Here is a 21,696-nt window from a genome sequence, read left to right on the forward strand (position 1 = left end):
AATCAGGTCTTACTGAGGTTATGGTTACGGTGGTAAAGGTTGTTAACTTCATAGTTAAGAGATCTGCGCTGACACACCGACAGTTCCAGTCCCTGCTCGAGGAAATGGACTGCGCTTACAAAGATATCCCTCTCCACGCAGCGGTTAGGTGGCTAAGCTGCGGAAAGGTTTTGGTGTGGTTTGTCGGCTGCTTTGATGCCATCAAGGCCTTCCTGGCTGAAAAAGGCCAAGACTACCCCGAACTAGAGGATGAGAAGTGGGTTGTGAAACTTATGTTTCTCACGGATATTATGGGACACCTCAACGAGCTCAATCTCTGACTGCAAGGTACAGGGCACACTGTTTTGGACATGTTCTAAACATGGACAGCTTTTCAAGCGATGCTGCTACCTCCACTTTCCGCTACTTCAGACATGTACGGGAGCTGTCCTCACAGCGCAACATCAGCAGCAGTACCGCTGAACTAGGCGATGGCAGCATTCTTGTATAGTAGCCTACTGGTATTTCTGTTTGTTACACTTGAATCTCCCTTTTTGCTCCCAATGCACTTGGTAAATTAGTGAATTGAAAGCAGCATTTTGAAACGCTAGGTTGCCGTGATAATAGCTGCTGTTTATTGGGGGGGGGGTGCGCATGCGTTGAGTGAGTGGCAGACTTAAGTAAACAATGAAACTTGCTCCTGTGTCAAACATCTTCCTTACTTTCTGAAATACAGAAGTGTATTGCTGATGAACAAGATTAGTAAAAATGGTCATTACAATGTCCTGATTGAGATCTTAAAAAAAAAAATAATGGTGATATGGCACACTAATTCACTGAACATTTCAAACTGGCACTTCATGTCAAAAAGGCTGCCAACCCCTGATCTGGATCAATGTTTGTTACATCCTAAGTCAACCTCGTTTCAGTGAAGCCAATCAGTTTGGTCCTGTTGAAATCTCTGTCACGTTTGACATGAACAGCAAGTTCGTGCATTTTATTCCGTATTGAGCAAATGATGGATAGGGTTAATGTTGGGAGAGGGAATCAACTTCCTGAGTGGGTTCTGAATTCCCCCTCTGGCTTCTTATTTTCCTTTCCCCTTTGGATTTTAGAATGGGCTGATCGATGTGTGGGACAGATAATTTCAAGAGAGCTGAAGAGAAGTTTTGGAAGCGTCTTACTTGTATGTCAGAGACTCAGCAAATCCTTGCGGGTCTAAGCAGGAAATATAGGCATGGGTAGTATTCCAAATGCACTTACAATGTCACGGATGATCGTCAGAGTCCAAACCAGTGCTATGAGCTTGAATCGTGTTGTCTAACAAGATCGTCGGGTGTGGAATTGTTGCACATAAAAACTTGATACTGACTTTGATACTAAGTAGACAGAAAAACAGATAGGCCAGGAACCTAGGGTCAGCACTCATGCATGCGCCCCTTCGCCATTTCATTTTCAGTGACTTACCAGTGAATGGGTCCACCACACCTTCTGGCTGGGCTGTTCCCAACACGTGTCCTTTGGTGTTCTCTATTATAAAGTTGGCAACCTGGTCCAGGAACATGGGGCTGAGGTCATTCTTCTGCAGGAAATTGTGTGCTGTCAGCCAGGGGTCGTCTGACACGTTGTAAGGCAGTTTCATGGATGGCCCACCCTCATTCACGTCAATCGTGAAGACATAGTCGTACTCCTGTTGGGAGTTTGGGAATCAAAAGAATGGTTACTTGTTTAAGTGTTCATACAAATCTTGACCTCATAGAGAAAATAATTCACATGGACACAATTTTTTTCAAAATTGCCAACTTAAATATTTCAGTATTATTATAGATATGCTTTCGTAGATATTATGTTCCTTTATTTTATACTTAAAATATGTTTGTTGTTGTCTTAATGATGAACAGGCTGTCAAATGCCTAATATAGGCAAACAGTAAAACCTGACCGAAAAGTCCTTTTTTGTTATAAGCCTAAAACAGCCCTTGTGCACCTTACCTTTCCCTCATACATCACTGTCTTGGATGTCTGTTGGTTTGACCCACCAACTACATCTCCAATTTTAACCCATCGGCCATCACTGATGCTCCATTGGTATGCCTCCACCTTCTGTCCATCTTTGATCAGTCGTGTCTGTCCGTCCCGATTCCCTGTAGGAAAAAAAACAACCAACAAATTTTGACAGAGAAATAGCTTTGAGGTTCCCAAAATGACATTTTCTACAGCACAGGCTGAATCACAGTAATGCCAGATGCAGTGATTTAATGCAAGATAGAGAAACAAGAGACTGATGATACAAGACACAATTGTATCAATTCATTACCAGGCTCATTGAGGTGCTCCCTTCCAGGAAGCTCCTCTAATTTGATGTCTCCAAGGTCACCTGTCTTGGGGTCAATGGTGGCTTTGGAGAGGTCATCTTCAAAGGCCTGCAAGTCCTCTGGACTGGCCACACGGTCCTCAGACTCCGTAAACACACGAATCATACCATCACTGCAGAGAAATATGCACCATTAAGGTCAAAAGAAAAACTACCAACTATTTTTTTTTTCATTTGTAGGTCTTCTGTCATTTTTTGTGAGTGAAATTTCAAAAGAAGCATAAGTGTCAGACAGCGAGTTACTGACAACTCGTTTAAGAGCATTTCTTATTTTTCAGTATCTCTTATGTGAAAAATACAGGTGTGACGAGGAAAAAATATATTGGTGTGCACATCCAGCACAATTAAGGTTCAGTTGCAGCATAAAAAAAAACAAAAATCAAAATAAAGAACGAAAGAGGATATCCACACACTGAAATATAAAGCTTCTAAATGTAATGTTTCGGTCACAAAGGCATAGAAATGACTGACCAAAATGTTGCATTGAATAAGTATTTGGGAGCTTTATTTTTCAGTGTGCAGATATCCTCTTTTGATCTTAAAAAATGCATGCATAATCACTAGTAGACACAATCCAGTAAATAATTAGGGACTGATCAGGAATCTATCTACCACATGGGTTCTATTACCTGGCACCGACAACAATATCTCCATTTGGCAGAATGCAACAGCACCACACCGACTGTGCAGGGAGGCGGATGGTTTGGGAACACTCTCCTTTCCTCCATATCCTCAAAGACCTGTCCTCTCCTGTACTCACAAAATCTGAGATGGGAAAAGTCAGTCTGGTTAGGGTGAGCTAGCCAGAAAAGCAGAAGAAAAATGTTGGTCAAAACAAACCAGTACCAGCGCTTTAGCGAGTGACCAAAATACATTCAAAGAGTCGTCATTAAATCTTTAAAGACTTCACAATATTTAGGAAAATACCATTTCATCATCAATTGTTGAAGCATTCATGTAAAGTATATCCTGAAGATCTTATTGAGCATTACAGTTGTGGATTGGGCAAAATTCAATCTAATCTATCACAGAGATTTCATTAACAAACCTTCGTTATTAGGGAACACAGCTATGCTGTAAATGTAGTTGGTATGGCTGTAATAGACCTGTACACATTCGCCTTTTACCAGCCATCTCCTGATACTGGCATCATTGCTGCAAGAGATGAACTCTGTATTGCTGATCACTGCCAACCCCCTCACACAGTCCTCATGGCCTTCAAAGGAGGAACAAAAATATGATATTTTTCTGGTTTTCAAACCCCAGTATTTTTTTTCTCACTATAACAGTTATCAGGGCATCATAGCTTGTCTCAGACTTATGACACATGTCCAAAACGCTTCACTTTGTACAGACGAAGTTTAACAATACCAGTTTAAAAAAATAAAAAATAAAATAACTCACCAAGACTAAGTGAATTAAAATAACATTTTATGCTTTAAAACTTGTGATATTGTTTTAACAATCTCAGCTGTTTTTTTTTTCATAGTGTTTATTATCTTAAAAAAATTTGGGGTGGGCTGCATATGACAGATAAACGGGCAAGTTAACATACAATTGACCAATTCTAGCTGACTCATTAATGTGAAACCTTCAGCCAAAAAGCACAGAGCAACTACTTTGTATGGAAAAAAAGAAATGTAAATCTAAAGCAGGAAGTCAAATGAATTTATTCATGATTTTATAAATAGTAATCCAAAGTCCCCAACCCACAACTGCTCACCAGTATAGGTCGTCTCACAGCGGCCAGCTTTCCAAAGCTTAATGGTCTTGTCTGCTGATCCAGACAGCATTAAACCTTGTTCAGGTAGAATGGTTACTGCCCATACTGCGCCAGAGTGGCCCTGTAGTGAAGTTAAAAAGTACATGTTCTGTAGGGTCCTGTGGCAGACTTTTCAATCAAAACACAATTTTAAGGCACCCCGTAGAAGTGCATGTATCAGCCATAATCCATCTCAGAAATGGCTGTGATATGAAAAAACAGTTCTGTTGCTAAGCAGTTATACACTTCTGACAGGACACATCAAAAAAATTAATTCCCGTCGGTGTTGACATGAGTTCTCAAATATTAAGTACATTATCATATTTTTCTGAATATGAGCAGAGAATTACTGGGAGCACACAATTTAGAAAATGATTTATGCTATTATTGTAAATAGTGATAATGTGTATGTTATATAGTTAACTGCTTGTGTTTTGTGTTGCACTTTTAACTTGGTTTCATTCACAGCACTTATCATTGCATTTTAATATTTGTACTGTGTTCTTCAAATAAAGCTCGATCGACTGATTTTAATCAATCTAGTCCAAAACTATCGACAGGTCTCGTTGCTCCCATTCCGAGCTAAAGACTTGAACGAGAACTATGCAATCAGTATTTTTCCCATCTCTACCAGAATAGGCCTAATGGATCCAAATCAGTTTTGGTTTAAGAGTTCTCATTCCACTGAATACTTTCCTTGCAGTTACTTTAGCACTTCTCTCATAAAAATTTAAATGTAAAATGCTTCATTGATGGCACACAGTTATATCGAAGTGAAATATCTGACACCTGACTGAATTTCTGACTGACGTTTGCCTCTTGGGGAGAGAACCACAAGACACCTATAGTTGGACTCTTGCTAAGGAGATTAGAGAGTATTGTCGTGGATGGCTTTACCTGTAAAGTCATCATGCACTTCTCATTGAGCCAGACTTTGGCTGTGGTGTCCCAGGAGCCACTCAATAATGTCCCAAACTTCCCAGAGGAAAGAGTGCAAACTGTGGGCATGGCAGCAGGCCGTTAAAGGTCTTGAAATGTATCTTGTAAATGTATATTTTTCAAATAAGCTTATTGACAGCTATTGATAGTGGTACATCAATTACAGTCTAAAAGGTGTGAATTGTAACCATAGTGCTTTCTGAACAGAATTCACCTGAATTTAAATCCCAGTGTTTACAGCTTACCTGTGTTTTTGTGACCCTTGAGAGTGTACAGGGGCTGTGGTTGGTCCATTGTGAAAACACAAATATTATTGTCATTTCCACCAGTGACAACAAGTCCTCGGGGATGTATTTCACTAGGAGCGATGACGCATACACAGGATACAAAATTCGAGTGGCCGGACATACAGTGCATTTCTGTGAAACCTTTGTCTGGGCTGAATTGGTGAGAAGAAGGGGGAGGGACATGTTAGGTCAATTAGGTTGGCTGACCCGCAGCAAACTTTTTTAAATAACTCGATGACTATAAATCATCTAGAATTAAATAAATTGAACTTGGTTAGCTGAGAAAATTAAGTGGCTGCCGATGTTTAATGGCGTTTCTGCTGAGCGAAATGAAGTAGTTCTTCATCGGGATTTCTAAAAGGGTAACTATTATTAATATTATTATTATTATTTATATTACAGAAGTGATAACATACTGTAATCAATCGACACGCTCATACGCAAGCTCATAGGCTAATGGTGACGTTAGTTCATTCACGTTATGATGAGTGTTTTACTTTAGCGCTGACACGTGTATCCGCTCGATGCTAAGATGGATAGCTCTGACTAAAGCTTTTCATTAGTTGCTGAAAAATAACTGTAAAGTTGAACAAAACATAAGTGGCTAACCGCCAAACATGAGTTAGCATAGCTAGCTTACCAGATAGTAGTTAATTTAGCTAGGTTGCTGTCTGTTAGCTGGCTAGATTAGCTAGGCCGGCTAATGTTAGCTACCTGGAGTTGGGGACCCAGACTCTTCCGGTTCGATCTCTGGACACAGACACAAAAGCTCCGTCAGGGAGTGCGACACTTGCGAGCCCTCTAACATCCATTTCGTGCCCAGGAATGGAGCACCTGAGTCTGTACGAGTTGGACAACGCCATTTCTTCTCGCCGATATGATAACACGATGAAACTACAGCAGTGTTACGATAAACAAAATAAAACCGGTGACTGACGTTGGCGGAGGTTGAATGACGTCACTTGACGCCGAAAGACATTTCCGTTGATTTGTTTATACGTCGAATTAAAAGCCCATGCGCATCCACGCAGTTAATTTGGAGGGCTTTTAAAATTCTGTGAAACCCCCTAGAGACAGTGGTGATCCATGGCAGGCGAGCAGTTGTTCGACTGCTTCACTAAGCGTGTTAACTTGACTTTTACCAGCAGGTTTCAGCACTGAGCAAAACACGGCCAAACGGGGTTGCCAGGTCTTTGGAATAAAACCACCCCAATGGCCAATCAAAACTAGCCCAAAGGCAAAACTTGCCCCAGAGCAGCCCAGTACCAGAACTCGAATGTGTTTCTCTGTTTTGATCACCGTGATGCGCTCGAATCTGCAGTACCGACAGAAAGCGTTGGTTTCATCCCCGGCCACACGTTCTGTCCAATCCTTCAGGCCGTTTTCGCTTTCCCACTTCTAATTGCATCTCTTTCCATATTTTGCCCACTTACCGGGTGTCATCTTTCTTCCTGGATAGATGGCTACGTAGCTCCCGTTAGCTCAACAAGTCACTGGGAGAGTGGGAGTCAGGCGGGCGCGCAGGCTCACTCTCTCCCAGCGAGGGGCGCGCCCAAGTGCTGATGTGGAGTCAGGTTGGCTTCTTTCGCACTAATGGTTAAGATTAGGGTCTGAGTACGATCGTATCAGCGCTATAGTTGTGTAAATTGCTGAATTTAAAAAGTGTTTAAATTGAAATATAGCCCATCTTTAAATTATTTTATTTGAATATACAATTAATGTAATTTGCGTGCAAAAACTCAACCCGCGGGGCAAAAAAAAAACAAAAACCCGGCAACATCTTGAAAGTAGCCCAATTTCGCGGGAAAACCGCGGACCTGGCAATACTGCAGCCATCCGCGTAGTTACTGGTTCACTAACCTAGATCGGATGAAAGTCCTGCCTCCTCCTCCAAACCAATCAGATCTGACGTAGGTTCAGAACAGTTCAAAACGTCTCTCAACTGTAACAAACTCATGAACTGAAGGTAATAATGTCTTGCACATAACTTAACAGGAGGGGGTAAAATGTAAGCGGAGGGGGTTGGGTTGCGATCAAAGTCAGGGTTAAGTGTAGCACGACGAAGTGCCATTGGATGAGAGAAAAGGGCTTTGTGACCGTGCTTCCGTCCGATCCAGGTTGGTTAGCTAGTGACTGGCGCACTGCGCTGTTGCAGCCAGCCGGATTCGCCACCCGCCCACCTGTCCAATCCGCACACGCTCGGATGAGGAAGTGCACCTACATCGGTGTTGGCTTTGAATAAGGCAACGATAACAAGTATGTAGCCTTTAATTTCGTGGCGGTATCTCATTTAACCACGTCGCACGCACGAAATCGTTTAAACCGAGTTTGATTTTGGGTCTGATGATAGGTTAACATAAAATAACCCACAATATGGGCAGAGCCAAGCCCAGCACTGATCACGTTCAGCATCCATTGATGAGGCTGCCTACGTTCTTATGGGAATGAGCGGGTGAGGTTAACAACCTAGGCGGAGTCTTGATTTGTGAAAAGTATGTCGATTGTGCATGCTGTCGTCCTCAGATTTCCTGTTGCGGACTACAAAGTCTTTGGCTATGTGCTGGATGTTTATGCCTACAGGAGCTGAGTGCCACTGTTGGGAGGATAGCACGCTGGGCCCATAAACACGCAGAATAGGGCGAACGTTATTATGTAACGCTGTATATATCGTTTTGGAAAACATTTGGCCAGTAACTCGGTATTTCAGTGCAGATGACTGTGTCCCCTGTAACACTGTGATGAAATTAAACTTAAGATGACTTCTTCGGTTAGTGATTATCCTTGGGGACTTTTACAGTAAATTTGCCAGCCTCTTTCAAAACAAGAAACAAATCAGGTTCCAAAAATGGGAATAAATTGAAATAATGCATTTCAAGTTTCAAAGAACCATTGACTGTTAATTGTAAGGTTATAATTTGTTAGCTCAAATATATACGATTTTAAACAGCATTTATGTCGATGCAGTCATTCATTCATTCCCTATATTACTGTAATGCAATTCTGGCTCAAGCTTAAAGGCAGGTAAAAGGCAGATGGACACACTGGAGAGGCTGCATGTCCATCACAAGCCATCATGCCTCCTGCCTAGCATTAATTTATTTAATGTGTGAGACATGTGTTATATGTCTGCAACTCCTGTTTTCTAAACTTTTTAAGTTCACAAATCCGTGGAGATGAGTTCCACTATTTTAATTCTGTGTGCTATGGGCCAAGGTCTGGTTGTGACCCCTGTGTGACAGGAGCCATGAAGCTCCGGCTGCACTTCGTGGTGGACCCCATGGGATGGCTTTGCATCGGTGTAGTGTTTGGGATCTGGCTGTACAACACATTCTTCATTCCCAAGTTAGTGCTGTTTCCGCACTACAATGAAGGACACATCCCCTGGGCCATAGTTGTCTGTGAGTAATTTTGTTTTCGCAACCGCCTTCCTGTGTTGAGTTCCAGAAGATGGCATTACTCAGTTGCTGGTCCAGCCCCCCCCCCCCCCCAAAAAAAAATGGCTTGAGACTTTTTGGATTGGGTCAGGAACAAATTATAATGTTTTGGATAGGGTAGACAATTTTCTCTAATATACTGGGTCATAGCTTTACAGAAGAGGAAAGCAATTGTAAAATTAACTTAGAATCACTAGTTTTAAAAGAAAGATACAACAATGTGTTGGAATGGGAAGTGTCATATTTATATTTGTATGTTACTTGTCTAACAGAATTGGCTGACTTGTCCCCGTCCTTATCATTTGTGTGTTACTTCAGGTTATTACATCGCATCAGGCCTCTGCATTTCGGCCTTGTTAAGAGCTTCCACAGCGGACCCTGGCCGTCTTCCTACAGACCCTTACATACCTCATGCTGGTATGGAACCAGAGCGTCTCCTTTGAAAGCTAAAATCTTAGTTATTTATTTTTATTTTTCTGGCTCCAAGTGTCTATTTAGTTTAATTTTTCCCAAAATCTAGATTAGAAAGGCTGACAAAACTATCTGTTGATGAGGAGTAGATTTACTTTCCTGTAAAAAAATATATGTGCAGTGATGTGAAACTCATGTCAAGTAAAATAGTTCTCTTTTGAGATTAGGGGGATTGACATTTTCAGTCTGTCATTGAACTCATGTAGATAAGGTTTAAATTTGCTATGCACTATGTCAGTGAAGCCACGTAATCCACATAACCCCATAACACACTGTCCATTTCATCTCATAGAGCGGGAGAACTGGGAGTTGTGCAACAAGTGCAATTTAATGAGACCCAAAAGGTCCCACCACTGCAGTCGTTGTGGTCACTGTGTCCGCAGAATGGACCATCACTGCCCTTGGTATGGCTGCACACAGACAACTCCTCAAGTAAACAATAAACCAACAATATAGCCTTTTTGTCAAAAGCAAAATGGGGATAAATGATAGAAGACACCCCAACCTTAGAAATTATGTAAAACCAGTTAAAACAGTCCTGAAGATAATTGTTTATTGACTGATACAAGTGCATTGGTTTTTGAACACATAAATCCCAGCGAGCCATTCAAAACAGTCACCATGGTGACTTTACGGCTACTGTGGCAGCATCTTCCCCATCTCTGAACCACAGAAAAAACACTGTTGAACCTTAGATTTAGCTATTGATATTTCAGTATTTATTATGAGCTTTATATTTTCTTGACAGCCACAGCAACTTCGCTTCTGCTTCACACTCACCACCACCGGCCTTTTCCACCCGTGTTTGGCTTTTATGGTGACGATTTAAAACACTCTGTGCCATTTTGGTTTTAATTTTGTGAGAAAATTCTACCTGATGGAAACCATTAAAATGAGAAACCACAACACACTTCATGTTTTTGAGGGGTTTCTGTTGTCTTAAATATGCCGGCAACAAGAAGTATTGAAAAGTTTATTTGCTTGCATGTAAATCTACAGGATTGTATCTATGGGACCCTGCAGCAGTACTTAAAAGCAATATTGTGAAGCGTGTATTACAATGTAGTGTATACAGCATATAATTTGATTTATATTTACGAGATGTTTGGCAAAATATTCCCTAAAATCTTTTTTGTCCTTCTTCCCCTTCAGGATCAATAACTGTGTGGGAGAAGACAACCATTGGCTCTTCCTACAGCTCTGTTTTTACACTCAGGTCCTCAGTATGTTCACCCTGGCCTTGGACTTCTGTCAGTATTATTACTTCCAGCCGCTGAAAGGATTAGACAAGGTAAAGGCACAGCAGTGGTATATATACATACAAACATACACACACACACACACAAATATATATATATGTACACAAACACTGAACAAAAATATAAACGCAACACTTTTGTTTTGGTCCCAATTTTTCATGAGTTGAAATCAAAGCTCTAAGACTTTTTCTATGGATACACAAAAGGCCTATTTCTCTGAAATTTTGTTCACAAATTTTGTTTAAATCTGTGTTAGTGAGCACTTCTCCTTTGGCGAGATAGTCCATCCACCTGACAGTTGTGGCATATCAAGATGCTGATTAGACAGCATGATTATTGCATAGGTGTGCCTTAGTCTGGTCACAATAAAAGGCCATTCTAAAATGTGCAGTTTTATCACACAGCACAATGCCACAGATGTCACAAATTTTGAGGGAGCGTGCAATTGGCACGCTGACTGCAGGAATGTTCACCAGAGCTGTCATCCATGAATTGAATGTTAATTTCTCTACCATAAGCCGTCTCCAGAGTTGTTCCCGAAAATTTGGCAGTACATCCAACCAGCCTCACAACCGCAGACCACGTGTAACCACGCCAGCCCAGAACCTCCACATCCGGCATCTTCACCAGCCACCCGGACAACTGATGCAAAAATTGGTTTGCATAACCAGAGAATTTCTGCACAAACTGTCAGAAACCGTCTCAGGGAAGCTCATCTGCATGCTCGTCGTCCTCACCGGGGTCTTGACCTGACTGTAGTTCATCGTCGTAACCGACTTGAGTGGGTAAATACTCACCTTCGATGGCGTCTGTCACTTTGGAGAAATGTTCTCTTCATGGAGGAATCCCGGTTTTCACTGTACCGGGCAGATGGCAGACAGCGTGTATGGCGTCATGTGGGCGAGTGGTTTGCTGATGTCAACGTTGTGAATAGAGTGGCCCATGGTGGTGGTGGGGTTATGGTACGGGCAGGCATATGCTACGGACAATGAACACAGGTGCATTTTATGGATGGCATTTTGAATGCACAGAGATACCGTGACGAGATCCTGAGGGCCATTGTTGTGCCGTTCATCCATCACCTCATGTTGCAGTATGATAATGCACGGCCCCGTGTTGCAAGGATCTGTACACAATTCCTGGAAGCTGAAAACATCCCAGTTCTTGCATGGCCTGCATACTAAGCGGACATGTCACCCGTTGAGCATGTTTGGGATGCTCTGGATCGGCATATACGACAGCGTGTTCCAGATCCTGCCACAACAACCTGATCAACTCTATACGAAGGAGATGTGTTGCACTGCGTGAGGCAAATGATGGTCACACCAGATACTGACTGGTTTTCTGACTCCCCCCACATATCTGTGAAATCCATAGTTCAGTGCCTAATAAATGTCTCTTTTCAAGAGAAAACTGCACATTTTAGAATGGCCTTTTATTGTGACCAGACTAAGGCACACCTGTGCAATAATCACGCTGTCTAATCAGCATCTTGATATGCCACACCTGTAAGGTGGATGGACTGTCTCAGCAAAGGAGAAGTGTGCACTAACACAGATTTAAACAAATTTGTGAACAAAATTTGAGAGAAATATGCCTTTTGTGTACATGGGAAAAGTCTTAGATCTTTGATTTCAACTCATGAAAAATTGGAGCAAAAACAAAAGTGTTACATTTATATTTTTGTTCAGTGTGTGTGTGTATATTTTTACAAACCCCAATTCCAATGAAGTTGGGATGTTGTGTAAAACGTGAATAAAAACAGAATACAATGATTTGCTAATCCTTTTCAACCTATATTCAATTGAATACACTACAAAGACAAGATATTTAATGTTCAAACTGATAAACTTTATTGTTTTTTGCAAATATTCACTCATTTTGAATTTGATGCCTGTAACACGTTCCAAAGAAGCTGGGACAAGGGCAACAAAAGACTGGGAAAGTTGAGGAATGCTCAAAAAACACCTGTTTGGAACATTCCACAGGTGAACAGGTTAATTGGAGACAGGTGAGTGTCATGATTGGGTATAAAAGGAGCATCCCCGAAAGGCTCAGTCGTTCACAAGCAAGGATGGGGCGAGGTTCACCACTTTGTGAACAACTGCGTGAGCAAATAATCCAACAGTTTAAGAACAGTGTTTCTCAACGTACAATTGCAAGGAATTTAGGGATTTCATCATCTACAGTCCATAATATCATCAAAAAATTCAGAGAATCCGGAGAAATCTCTGCTCGTAAGCAGCAAGGCCCAAAATTGAATGCCCGTGACCCATCGATCCCTCAGGCGGCACTGCATTAAAAACCGACATCATTCTGTAAAGGATATTACCACGTGGGCTCAGGAACACTCCGGAAAACCATTGTCAGTTGACACAGTTCGTCGCTACATCTACAAGTGCAAGTTAAAACTCTACCATGCAAAGCGAAAGCCATATATCAACAACACCCAGAAACGCCGCCGGCTTCTCTGGGCCCGAGCTCATCTGAGATGGACTGACGCAAAGTGGGAAAGTGTGCTGTGGTCTGACGAGTCCACATTTCAAATTGTTTTTGGAAATCAGGGACATCGTGTCCTCCAGGCTATCCAGATTGTTATCAGCGCAAAGTTCAAAAGCCAGCATCTGTGATGGTATGGGGGGGTGTTAGTGCCCATGGCATCATGGGTAACTAGCACATCTGTGAAGGCACCATTAATGCTGAAAGGTACTGTTACGGCCACGGGTGTGTCCGTATAGTTTTGTGTTGCCTCCTGTATCACTCTGACTCTACATTCAGGTATCCGCCAGGTGCTCCTCATCACCTAATCAACCGGTCAACGAATTATCCAATTTTCATCAGCTGTGCAGTCTCCCATTTAAACCCCCACATGTCTTCAGTTCACCGGCCAGCTAGTTTAGTTTGTGTGATGTAGTTACTTTGTGTTTGTAACGTCTGGCCCGTTTTTGGTTTAGTTTGCATTGTGACTATTTTGAGTTATGTTTAGTTGTTTAGCTCTTTTGGGCGAGGGGATCAAGGTAAGATGCCCATGGGCAAACACCCCATCACGTAGCTTACCTCTGTTAGACACACTAGGTTAGCAGCGGTTGCCACCTTTTTGTCTTTAGGTTTGGTGCTTTTCAGCACTGTCAAGGGTGGGTTACTTTTGTTAATAGTTTGTTTTGGCAACCGTTCGGTTCCCTTGTCCTGTCATTGTTAATAAATATATTTATTATATCTATACGTTTGTCTCACTGTGTTGCACCCTCACCTCACTGTTACTCAGTACACTAATAGTTGCACCCTCTCCAGACCGAGGGTCGTAACAGGTACATACAGGTTTTGGAGCAACATATGCTGCCATCCAAGCCACGTCTTTTTCAGGGACGTCCCTGCTTATTTCAGCAGGACAATGCCCAGCCACATTCTGCACGTGTTACAACAGCGTGGCTTCATAGTAAAAGAGTGCAGGTACTAGACTGGCCTGCCTGCAGTCCAGACCTGTCTCCCATGGAAAATGTGTGGCGCATTATGAAGCGCAAAATACGACAACGGAGACCCCGGACTGTTGAGCAACTGAAGTCGTACATCAAGCAAGAATGGGAAAGAATTCCACCTACAAAGCTTCAACAATTAGTGTCCTCAGTTCCCAAACGCTTGAGTGTTGTTAAAAGGAAAGGAACACAGTGGTAAACATGCCCCTGTCCCAGCTTTTTTGGAACGTGTTGCAGGCATCAAATTCAAAATGAGTGAATATTTGCAAAAAAACAAAGTTTATCAGTTTGAACATTAAATATCTTGTCTTTGTAGTGTGCTCAGTCTAATATAGGTCAAAAAGGATTTGCAAATCATTGTATTCTGTTTTTATTTACGTTTTACACAACGTCCCAACTTCATTGGAATTGGGGTTTGTGTGTGTGTATATGTATATATATATATATATATATATATATATATATATATATATATACACACACACACAGAGCAGAATATCAATATTGATACTGATATTCTGCTCCTCATTAGTTGAGCACTTTTATTAACACCATTGATGGTTTCCGGGAAAAAAACGCTATATATGTGTTTAGCCAACTTGGCAGCTGATGAGTGCGTGACACATGAAACAGGCTTGTACTGCTATGTATAAAACGTTTTTTTCCTACATATATATATATATATATATATATATATATATATATATATATATATATAACTTTGTTAAAAGAAATACTCAACAGTAGGGAAAGTGCTCAACAAATAAGGAGCAAACATCCAATGAGTCAAGTATTGTATATTATTATACAACCATTTTATATTTATATATATATATGTATAATAGTTGTGTGTGTGTGTGTGTGTGTGCGTGTGTGTGTGTATACGTATATATTAAATAGTTGTATGAATGCGAGACGCACGAAACAGGCCTGTACTGCTATGCATTAAAACTTTTTTCCTGCATCTGTATTGACATATCTATATCTATATATCTATATCTATATATATATATACACACACATATATACATACATATACATACATACATATATACATATATGTATACACACACACACATATACATACATACATGCATACATACATACATATACATACATATATATATATATATGTGTGTGTGTTTATATATATATATATATGTGTTTATATATATATAGTATATATAATCCGGTGATTCAAGTAAATTCTTTCACTGGATTATTTTGCTCCTTATTTGTTGAGCACTTTTCCTACCGCTGAGTGTTTCTTTTAACAAAGTTTTATAAAGAGAGAGAGAGAGTAGTACTCTCATACTAGTACTTCCATAGAGTTGACCCTAAGATGGTACTGTGAACTCTCATAACTCCATGGATGATCCGTACATAGATAATCATGACATTAACAGAACTGCTTAGCAATGGTTGACCATGGTATTTTACTCTAAAAAGAGATGGTGAAAAAACAAAACATGACACCCAAAGTTAGAAACCAATTTATTGCAAAAAATTTCAACCAATTGTGATTCTCTTTAATGGATAATCAATGAATTATGTCAGTGACTGATAAAATCGTCGCACTTGTACTCACTAAGTCTTCTGTGTACCAGGGATATTGAATGATAAATGTTAGATGATGGTTTGCCCCCCCCCGCCCCCCCAACAATGTCTAGAAATTATCTTGTATTAAAAGTCATTGATTAGTCACCTGCAAACGAAGGGTGTTTCCGTGATGTATTGGGAACCCTTCCAAAGTAAATGTATGTTTTCTGGATGTTAGCATTCATAACAATTGCAGGATTTGCCATTTAGTCTCTCTGTGTGCCTCTATCAGGAGAAGTTCACGACACAACATGAGCTGGCCCTGCTGCGGGCCTCAGCGCTCATGGGTGTGGTGATGTTTGGTGGCATGAGCACCCTGTTTTACACTCAGATGACTGGCATCCTGTCTGTGAGTATCGTCTGAAAGACCTCTATTGTATTCTCTCCATTAGAATGGTGCATCTGTGGCTGGGCAATAATTCAATTTGACGTTTTTTTTTGTCTTTCAGTGGTATTGTATCAGGATGAAATTAGGATATTGTCATCATGTGATGCACAGTTTTGTTGTCTAAATTATTGATTGTCTAAAATCTCTTGTATCTTGCTTTACATTACCACAAAGTTCAATGTGGTGAATCTCAGTTGCATTCTTAAACATGATATTTTTGCATATCTATGCAGATATTGTGATTTATGTCTATCATGTTAAACTCCTAATAATTTGGGGGAATATGGGTAGCGTAGCGGTCTATTCCATTGCCTACCAACACGGGGATTGCCAGTTCGAATCCCGGTGTTGCCTCCGGCTTGGTCGGGTGTCTCTACAGACACAATTGGCAGTGTCCTCGAGTGGGAAGCCGTATGTGGGTATGTGTCCCGGTTGCTGCGGTAGTACCTCCTCTGGTCGGTTGGGGCACCTGTTCGGGGGTGAGGGGGAACTGGGAGGAATAGCATGATCCTCCCATGCACTACGTCCCCCTGGTGAAACTCCGGACTGTCAGGTGAAAAGAAGCAGCTGGCGACTCCACATGTATCGGAGGAACCATGTTGTAGTCTGCAGCCCTCCCCAGATCGGCAGAGGGGGTGGAGCAGTGACCGAGATGGCTCGGAGACTGGGGTAATTGGCTGGATACAATTGGAAAGAAAAAGGGGGAAACCCCCCCCCCAAAAAAACCTCCTAATAATTCACCAATACTGTGCTATGATGATGCTACAATATAGGAGTGCAACCAATTTCTTCTCTCACATCATTGTTCAGCATTTTTTTGTAGGAGTGATTTGATTGTCCATTTGTCTTTTACCAGCTTGGTCGTGGGGTCAAAATAAATAGTTTTTCACAGAAAATCTTGCAAAGTGGGCTGCAGCACATTCAACTTCAAATAGTGCAGCGCAATAGAAATCAAGAAGCTAAAGAACGAGTTATGGTCTGAATATATGTTATATAGGTTTTGACTTATCTTTGTTTTTGTTTGTGTTGAGTCAGTGTACTTGACTAAAGTCTTCCTGAGTTGGCTGACCACTTGAATACAACGGCGCTTGTTTAATGTATCAAACAGCTTACATTGGTTTTAAGTAGAGTGAACTCACTTATCTGAGCCGCTTAAGCGTTTATGTCCACTGCTGGCCTTGGAAAAACTTGTGAAACTCTTAGAGCTTATCAAAAGCCCTTCAGCAGAACACATTATCCTATAGACAGAGGCTTTGTGGCCTCTGTAAGTAAATTTGCCATCCAGAAGTTTAGCAAAGACACAGCAGCAGACAAAGGCTCGACAACCTGCAGCTACATTTATGCAGACTCTATCTCTGGTTTTCCCCTAACAGGACACTACTACCATCGAGAAAATGGCTCAGTTCTCAAATGAAACGTGAGTACTTTCCAGTCCTAATTGATTTGAGATGCTCTTAAATCAACAATACCATGATTTTGCAATGAGAATATAAAACAGGGGGCGTCCGGGTAGCGTAGCGGTCTATTCCGTTGCCTACCAACACGGGGATCGCCAGTTCGAATCCCCGTGTTACCTCGGCTTGGTTGGGCATCCCTACAGACACAATTGGCCGTGTCTGCAGATGGGAAGCCGAATGTGGGTATGTGTCATGGTCGCTGCACTATTACCTCCTCTGGTCACCGGGGTGCCTGTTCGGGGGGGGGTCCTCCCACATGCTACGTCCCCCTAGTTCAGGGGTGGCTAACCATGTGCCATGGAGAACCATGTGTATGCAGGTTTTTATTCCAGCTGGACTCCACACCAGGTGATTTCACTGATTAGCAACCCTTCAGCCAAAGACGATGAATGTATCAGTGAAATCACCTGGTGTGGAGTCCGGCTGATGAAAACCTGCATACACATGGCCACTGCTTCCCTAGTGAAACTCCTCACTGTCAGGTGAAAAGAAGCGACTGGCGACTCCATATGTATCAGGGAAGCATGTGGTAGTCTGCAGCTTTCCCCGGATTGGCAGAGAGGGAGAACAGTGACCGGGATGGCTCGAAAGAGTGGGGTAATTGGCCAAGAACAATGGGGGATGGGGGGGAATCAACAATACCATAATTTTGCAATAAGAATATAAAACAGTGCAGGTTGTTTTATGTTTTTCTTCTCCTCAATTCCAGATATAATTCCAAGAGGTCCTGGCAGCGTGCACTGGCTGAAGTGTTTGGCACCAGTTGGAAAGTCTTGTGGTTCATCCCTCTGCGAAGCCGGCATCCGCTCCAAGCTAGCCACCATTTCCGCACCCATGTGTAGACAGGTAACGGGGCTCTGCCCCCTACCTGTCCAGATAGTTGCGGTCGCCAAACAAACACTTAATATACACACTGAGCATCCATCTGCTTGCCCCTACCATCATTACTCTGCCACGGGAGCAAGGCAGCAGTCTTGGTTTGCCAAAGGACGCACCAAGCTTTTGTTTTTGGCCTTTCTCTTCAGCGCCCGGGCCGGCGGTTAAAGCAGGGTTAAGAACAAACTTCAGGAATGACGGGGAAACGTCGCTTTTTTTTCCTCCCCTTTTTTCCCCAAATTTCTACAATAAATAGTACTCACTGTGACAGCTACCCATGGTATTTGGGAACTGATATCAATGGGTAACTGCACCATGGACATGGAAGTCATCACCTAAAAGCCAGTGGCAAAAAGGGAGACCGTCTCAGGTTACTTCAATGAGGAGCCTTCACTTCTGACCTTTAAACAACACAACAGACCGAACTATGGCAATTTCAGTGTGTCCCTGAGAAACAGGCTGTTACTGTCGATGGTTTGTGCCTTGGTTCCTTTTAATCAGTTATGTCTTTTTATTTTCATTGCATGTGCAGTGTTACTGGGTTTTTTGTTTTTTTTTCCTTTTGTATTTCTGGTTTGTGATCTCCCAGCGAAATGGATCGAATTGCTCCCTCAACTGTCCCCCCTGAAGAAGTGAAAGTGAAACACAAGCCCAGTTTAAAGTTGTCTTGTGCACAGTTAAGGGACACGATTATAGCCACACTCCAGTCTATATTTATAATCGGGTTTTTTTTCTTCTTCTTTTTTGTAAAATGTTGTTCTGTTGCTTTACTGGATGAGAGTGTATTTATTCTGTCGGGGGTTGTTTTCATAAAGCACGAACAGAACAAAATGTAAGTTGTCAACTTGAATAATGACATGATACCCTTCTAAAAAAAATTAATTGGGGCGTCCAGGTAACATAGCGGTCTATTCCGTTGCCCACCAACACAGGGATCACCGGATCGAATCCCCGTGTTACCTCCGGCTTGGTCGGGCGTCCCTACAGACACAATTGGCCGTGTCTGTGGGTGGGAAGCCGGATGTGGGTATGTGTCCTGGTCACTGCACTAGCGCCTCCTCTGGTCAGTCGGGGTGTCTGTTCAGGGGGGAGGGGGAACTGGGGGGGAATAGCGTGATCCTTCCATGCGTTACGTCCTCCTGGCGAAACTCCTCACTGTAAGGTGAAAAGAAGCGGCTGGCAACTCCACATGTATTGGAGGAGACGTGGTAGTCTACAACCCTCCCCGGATCGGCAGAGGGGGTGGAGCAGTGACCGAGACGGCTCGGAAGAGTGGAGTAATTGGCTGGATACAATTTGGGAGAAAAAGGGGGGAACATCAAAATAAATAAATAAAGCTTACACTCTGGCGTGGTTTGGGAGAGGGAAGACCCGAGCTTACACAATCCACTGTAGGATTTCTACTGTATACGGAGCTCTGATGTATTATACAGTTTCAGCTGCTGCACCGAGTACTAGAATACGCCACAGCTGTCAAATATCATAACCTGATGCATCTCTTATATTTCTGTCTTTGGAGGTATTTTGAATCCCCCAACGAAGGGGTTCAAGTGTCTGCTATTGTACTCAAGGTTAACCTACATCAGTCTTTCTAGTTCAAGTCTATCTAATCAGCTATAGCACTTAGAATGCAGGGGGCACAAAGGGGCCTGTGTATGTACCGCTGCATTTCATATTCTTGATAGATGCGTGTTGTGATTGACCTTGTCCTTGGTATTGCTACACTCTTTCGATTGTCTATGATGCTCAGGTCCTACAAATGCCTGAACACGTGAGTCATAAAACAAATGGTAACTGTTTCCGATCGCACAGAAGGCGACACGTGTGCCCTACTCATGGTGAGATCCATGTGGGTACACCAGACACAGCATTGGACATATAAGGTTTTACGTGCAATTTTATAAATCTGCAAGGAAGTTGTTAAATCTTGTAACAGGATGCTCAAAGGAAAGAAAAAAAAAGAACATGATATGGTAAGCATGCTGTTGCAGTCATATCTGCATCACTGACAACACTGGTGTATCCAAGTAGTTTTAAGTGCCTGTCTAGGACTTTTTATTTTGTTGTTGTTGTTTTTTTGTTTTGTTTTTTTTGCCCATTTTCCTCTTGTTACAAACACGCCATCATATCGGTATTAGCACATGCCAAAGATGAAGGGTAAAATTTTGCAATGGAGTTGACATCAAGCAAATGTGTGTTTCCATATTTTGCAGAAACGGCACAGGACACTCCATAATTCCAGAGGCAACAATTTGATATATGCACTGATTTACATATTAGCAATCTGTTTCTTTTTCATGTCTTTTGAATGAATGGTCCTTTTAAAATATGTTTTTGAAATGTATTCTATGTTGTTTTATTGGCTGTGGGCTCTTTATGGTTCTGTCTCACAATTATTAGCTTCTTTGCTGGAATATACTTTGATAACATTGGTTTATTGTATTTTTTTTACAAATCATATTCGACCACATTGATACTGACTTTTGATGTAAATCCCTCTAACAGCTGCTATTATTTTGTAAGGGTCTTTTTATTCTTTTTTTTTCTTTTTGTTTACTTCTGTGGAATATGCCAATGGTTGTGCTTAGCATAAAATAGAAGGATAATATTTACAAAAGACATTCACTTTTTTTTTTTTTCCATCTATTCTTAATCCAAGCCACTTATCCTGATCAGGGTCACGGGATGCTTATTTTTATTTTTATTGATTTTGATTTAATTAAATTTTTATTTTTACTGATTTTTATATATATATATATATTTTATTTTATTCATTTTTTTAATATATACCAGCATGGTGTGTTATGAAGCTAATTCTTATCCTAACAATCATGGTGAAGGTCAGTGATGTAGTGTTGAATTTAAACTATTGGGGCCGGTCTTGATTGAGTACCTATTGGTTGCTAAAACAGTGGTCATTGGATTTTGGTCACCTCGACGGAGGTTAACTGTTGCGTTGGAGTTGTGTGCCATGTTACAGCGTATCTTAAACGATCAACTTATTAACCTCAGCGGTCGGGTTCGGAATATGGGTTTTTCAGTTTTACGGTAATCTGCATCTGAGCGAAGAGAAACGGATAACTGTCCATCCAACCTGTTGTTATGGGTGCACGAGGCCTCCGGGAGTTTCTGTACAGTTTTGTTTTTATGTTACATGTCACGTAGGCCTCGTTGTATAGCTTGGGCGAGGTGGTTAGACTTTATTATGCCACTCAAATAACTGACCCGGATGTTTATGCAAACCCCAAAACTTGACGCATCTCCTCAAACACTGGAACAATAAGAGTTTCTGAACTTGAAACGACGGCGATCTACATAAACTTATGAATAGGCTTGTTCTCTCTTCCTTTATCGCCAGTGCACATAGGATAAATCGTCTACCAATAACCACTTTTGAAA

The 21,696-nt window shown here is 41.6% G+C and overlaps 2 protein-coding genes across 6 annotated transcripts in view; one reads left to right on the top strand and one right to left on the bottom strand.

Moving 5' to 3' along the window:
- The window catches only part of plaa (phospholipase A2-activating protein), a 20,781-nt gene extending 13,997 nt beyond the window's left edge, over positions 1-6,784 (bottom strand). For 2 of the 3 annotated variants that reach the window (XM_056300379.1, XM_056300378.1), the window contains exons 1-9: positions 6,055-6,449; positions 5,299-5,492; positions 5,012-5,112; positions 4,076-4,196; positions 3,401-3,568; positions 2,982-3,117; positions 2,296-2,465; positions 1,971-2,122; positions 1,447-1,669 (exon numbers count right to left, since the gene is read on the bottom strand). In XM_056300379.1, the coding sequence (XP_056156354.1) occupies positions 1,447-1,669; positions 1,971-2,122; positions 2,296-2,465; positions 2,982-3,117; positions 3,401-3,568; positions 4,076-4,196; positions 5,012-5,112; positions 5,299-5,492; positions 6,055-6,203 (1,414 nt within the window). In that variant the 5' untranslated portion in view covers positions 6,204-6,449. Of the gene's footprint in view, positions 1-1,446; positions 1,670-1,970; positions 2,123-2,295; positions 2,466-2,981; positions 3,118-3,400; positions 3,569-4,075; positions 4,197-5,011; positions 5,113-5,298; positions 5,493-6,054; positions 6,450-6,773 lie in introns of those variants that run through there. The other variant, XM_056300380.1, reaches the window with a different exon arrangement.
- Positions 5,499-19,981, top strand: zdhhc21 (zinc finger DHHC-type palmitoyltransferase 21). Of its 3 annotated transcripts, none has more exons than XM_056300382.1 (8): positions 7,268-7,306; positions 8,554-8,738; positions 9,093-9,191; positions 9,538-9,649; positions 10,398-10,536; positions 15,809-15,925; positions 17,338-17,381; positions 18,131-19,981. In XM_056300382.1, exons 2-8 carry the CDS (start codon positions 8,585-8,587, stop codon positions 18,261-18,263), a joined length of 798 nt encoding a protein of 265 aa, XP_056156357.1. In that variant the 5' UTR covers positions 7,268-7,306; positions 8,554-8,584; the 3' UTR covers positions 18,264-19,981. The 3 variants fall into 3 exon arrangements, with proteins under 3 accessions (XP_056156359.1, XP_056156357.1, XP_056156356.1); XM_056300381.1 differs by lacking the exon at positions 7,268-7,306 and adding an exon at positions 7,539-7,596; XM_056300384.1 differs by lacking the exons at positions 7,268-7,306; positions 8,554-8,738 and adding an exon at positions 5,499-5,702.
- Positions 19,982-21,696: the final 1,715 nt, after the last annotated feature.

This window comes from Lampris incognitus, chromosome 20 (genome assembly GCF_029633865.1).
Source record: "Lampris incognitus isolate fLamInc1 chromosome 20, fLamInc1.hap2, whole genome shotgun sequence".
In the NCBI taxonomy this organism is placed as follows: Eukaryota; Metazoa; Chordata; class Actinopteri; order Lampriformes; family Lampridae; genus Lampris; species Lampris incognitus.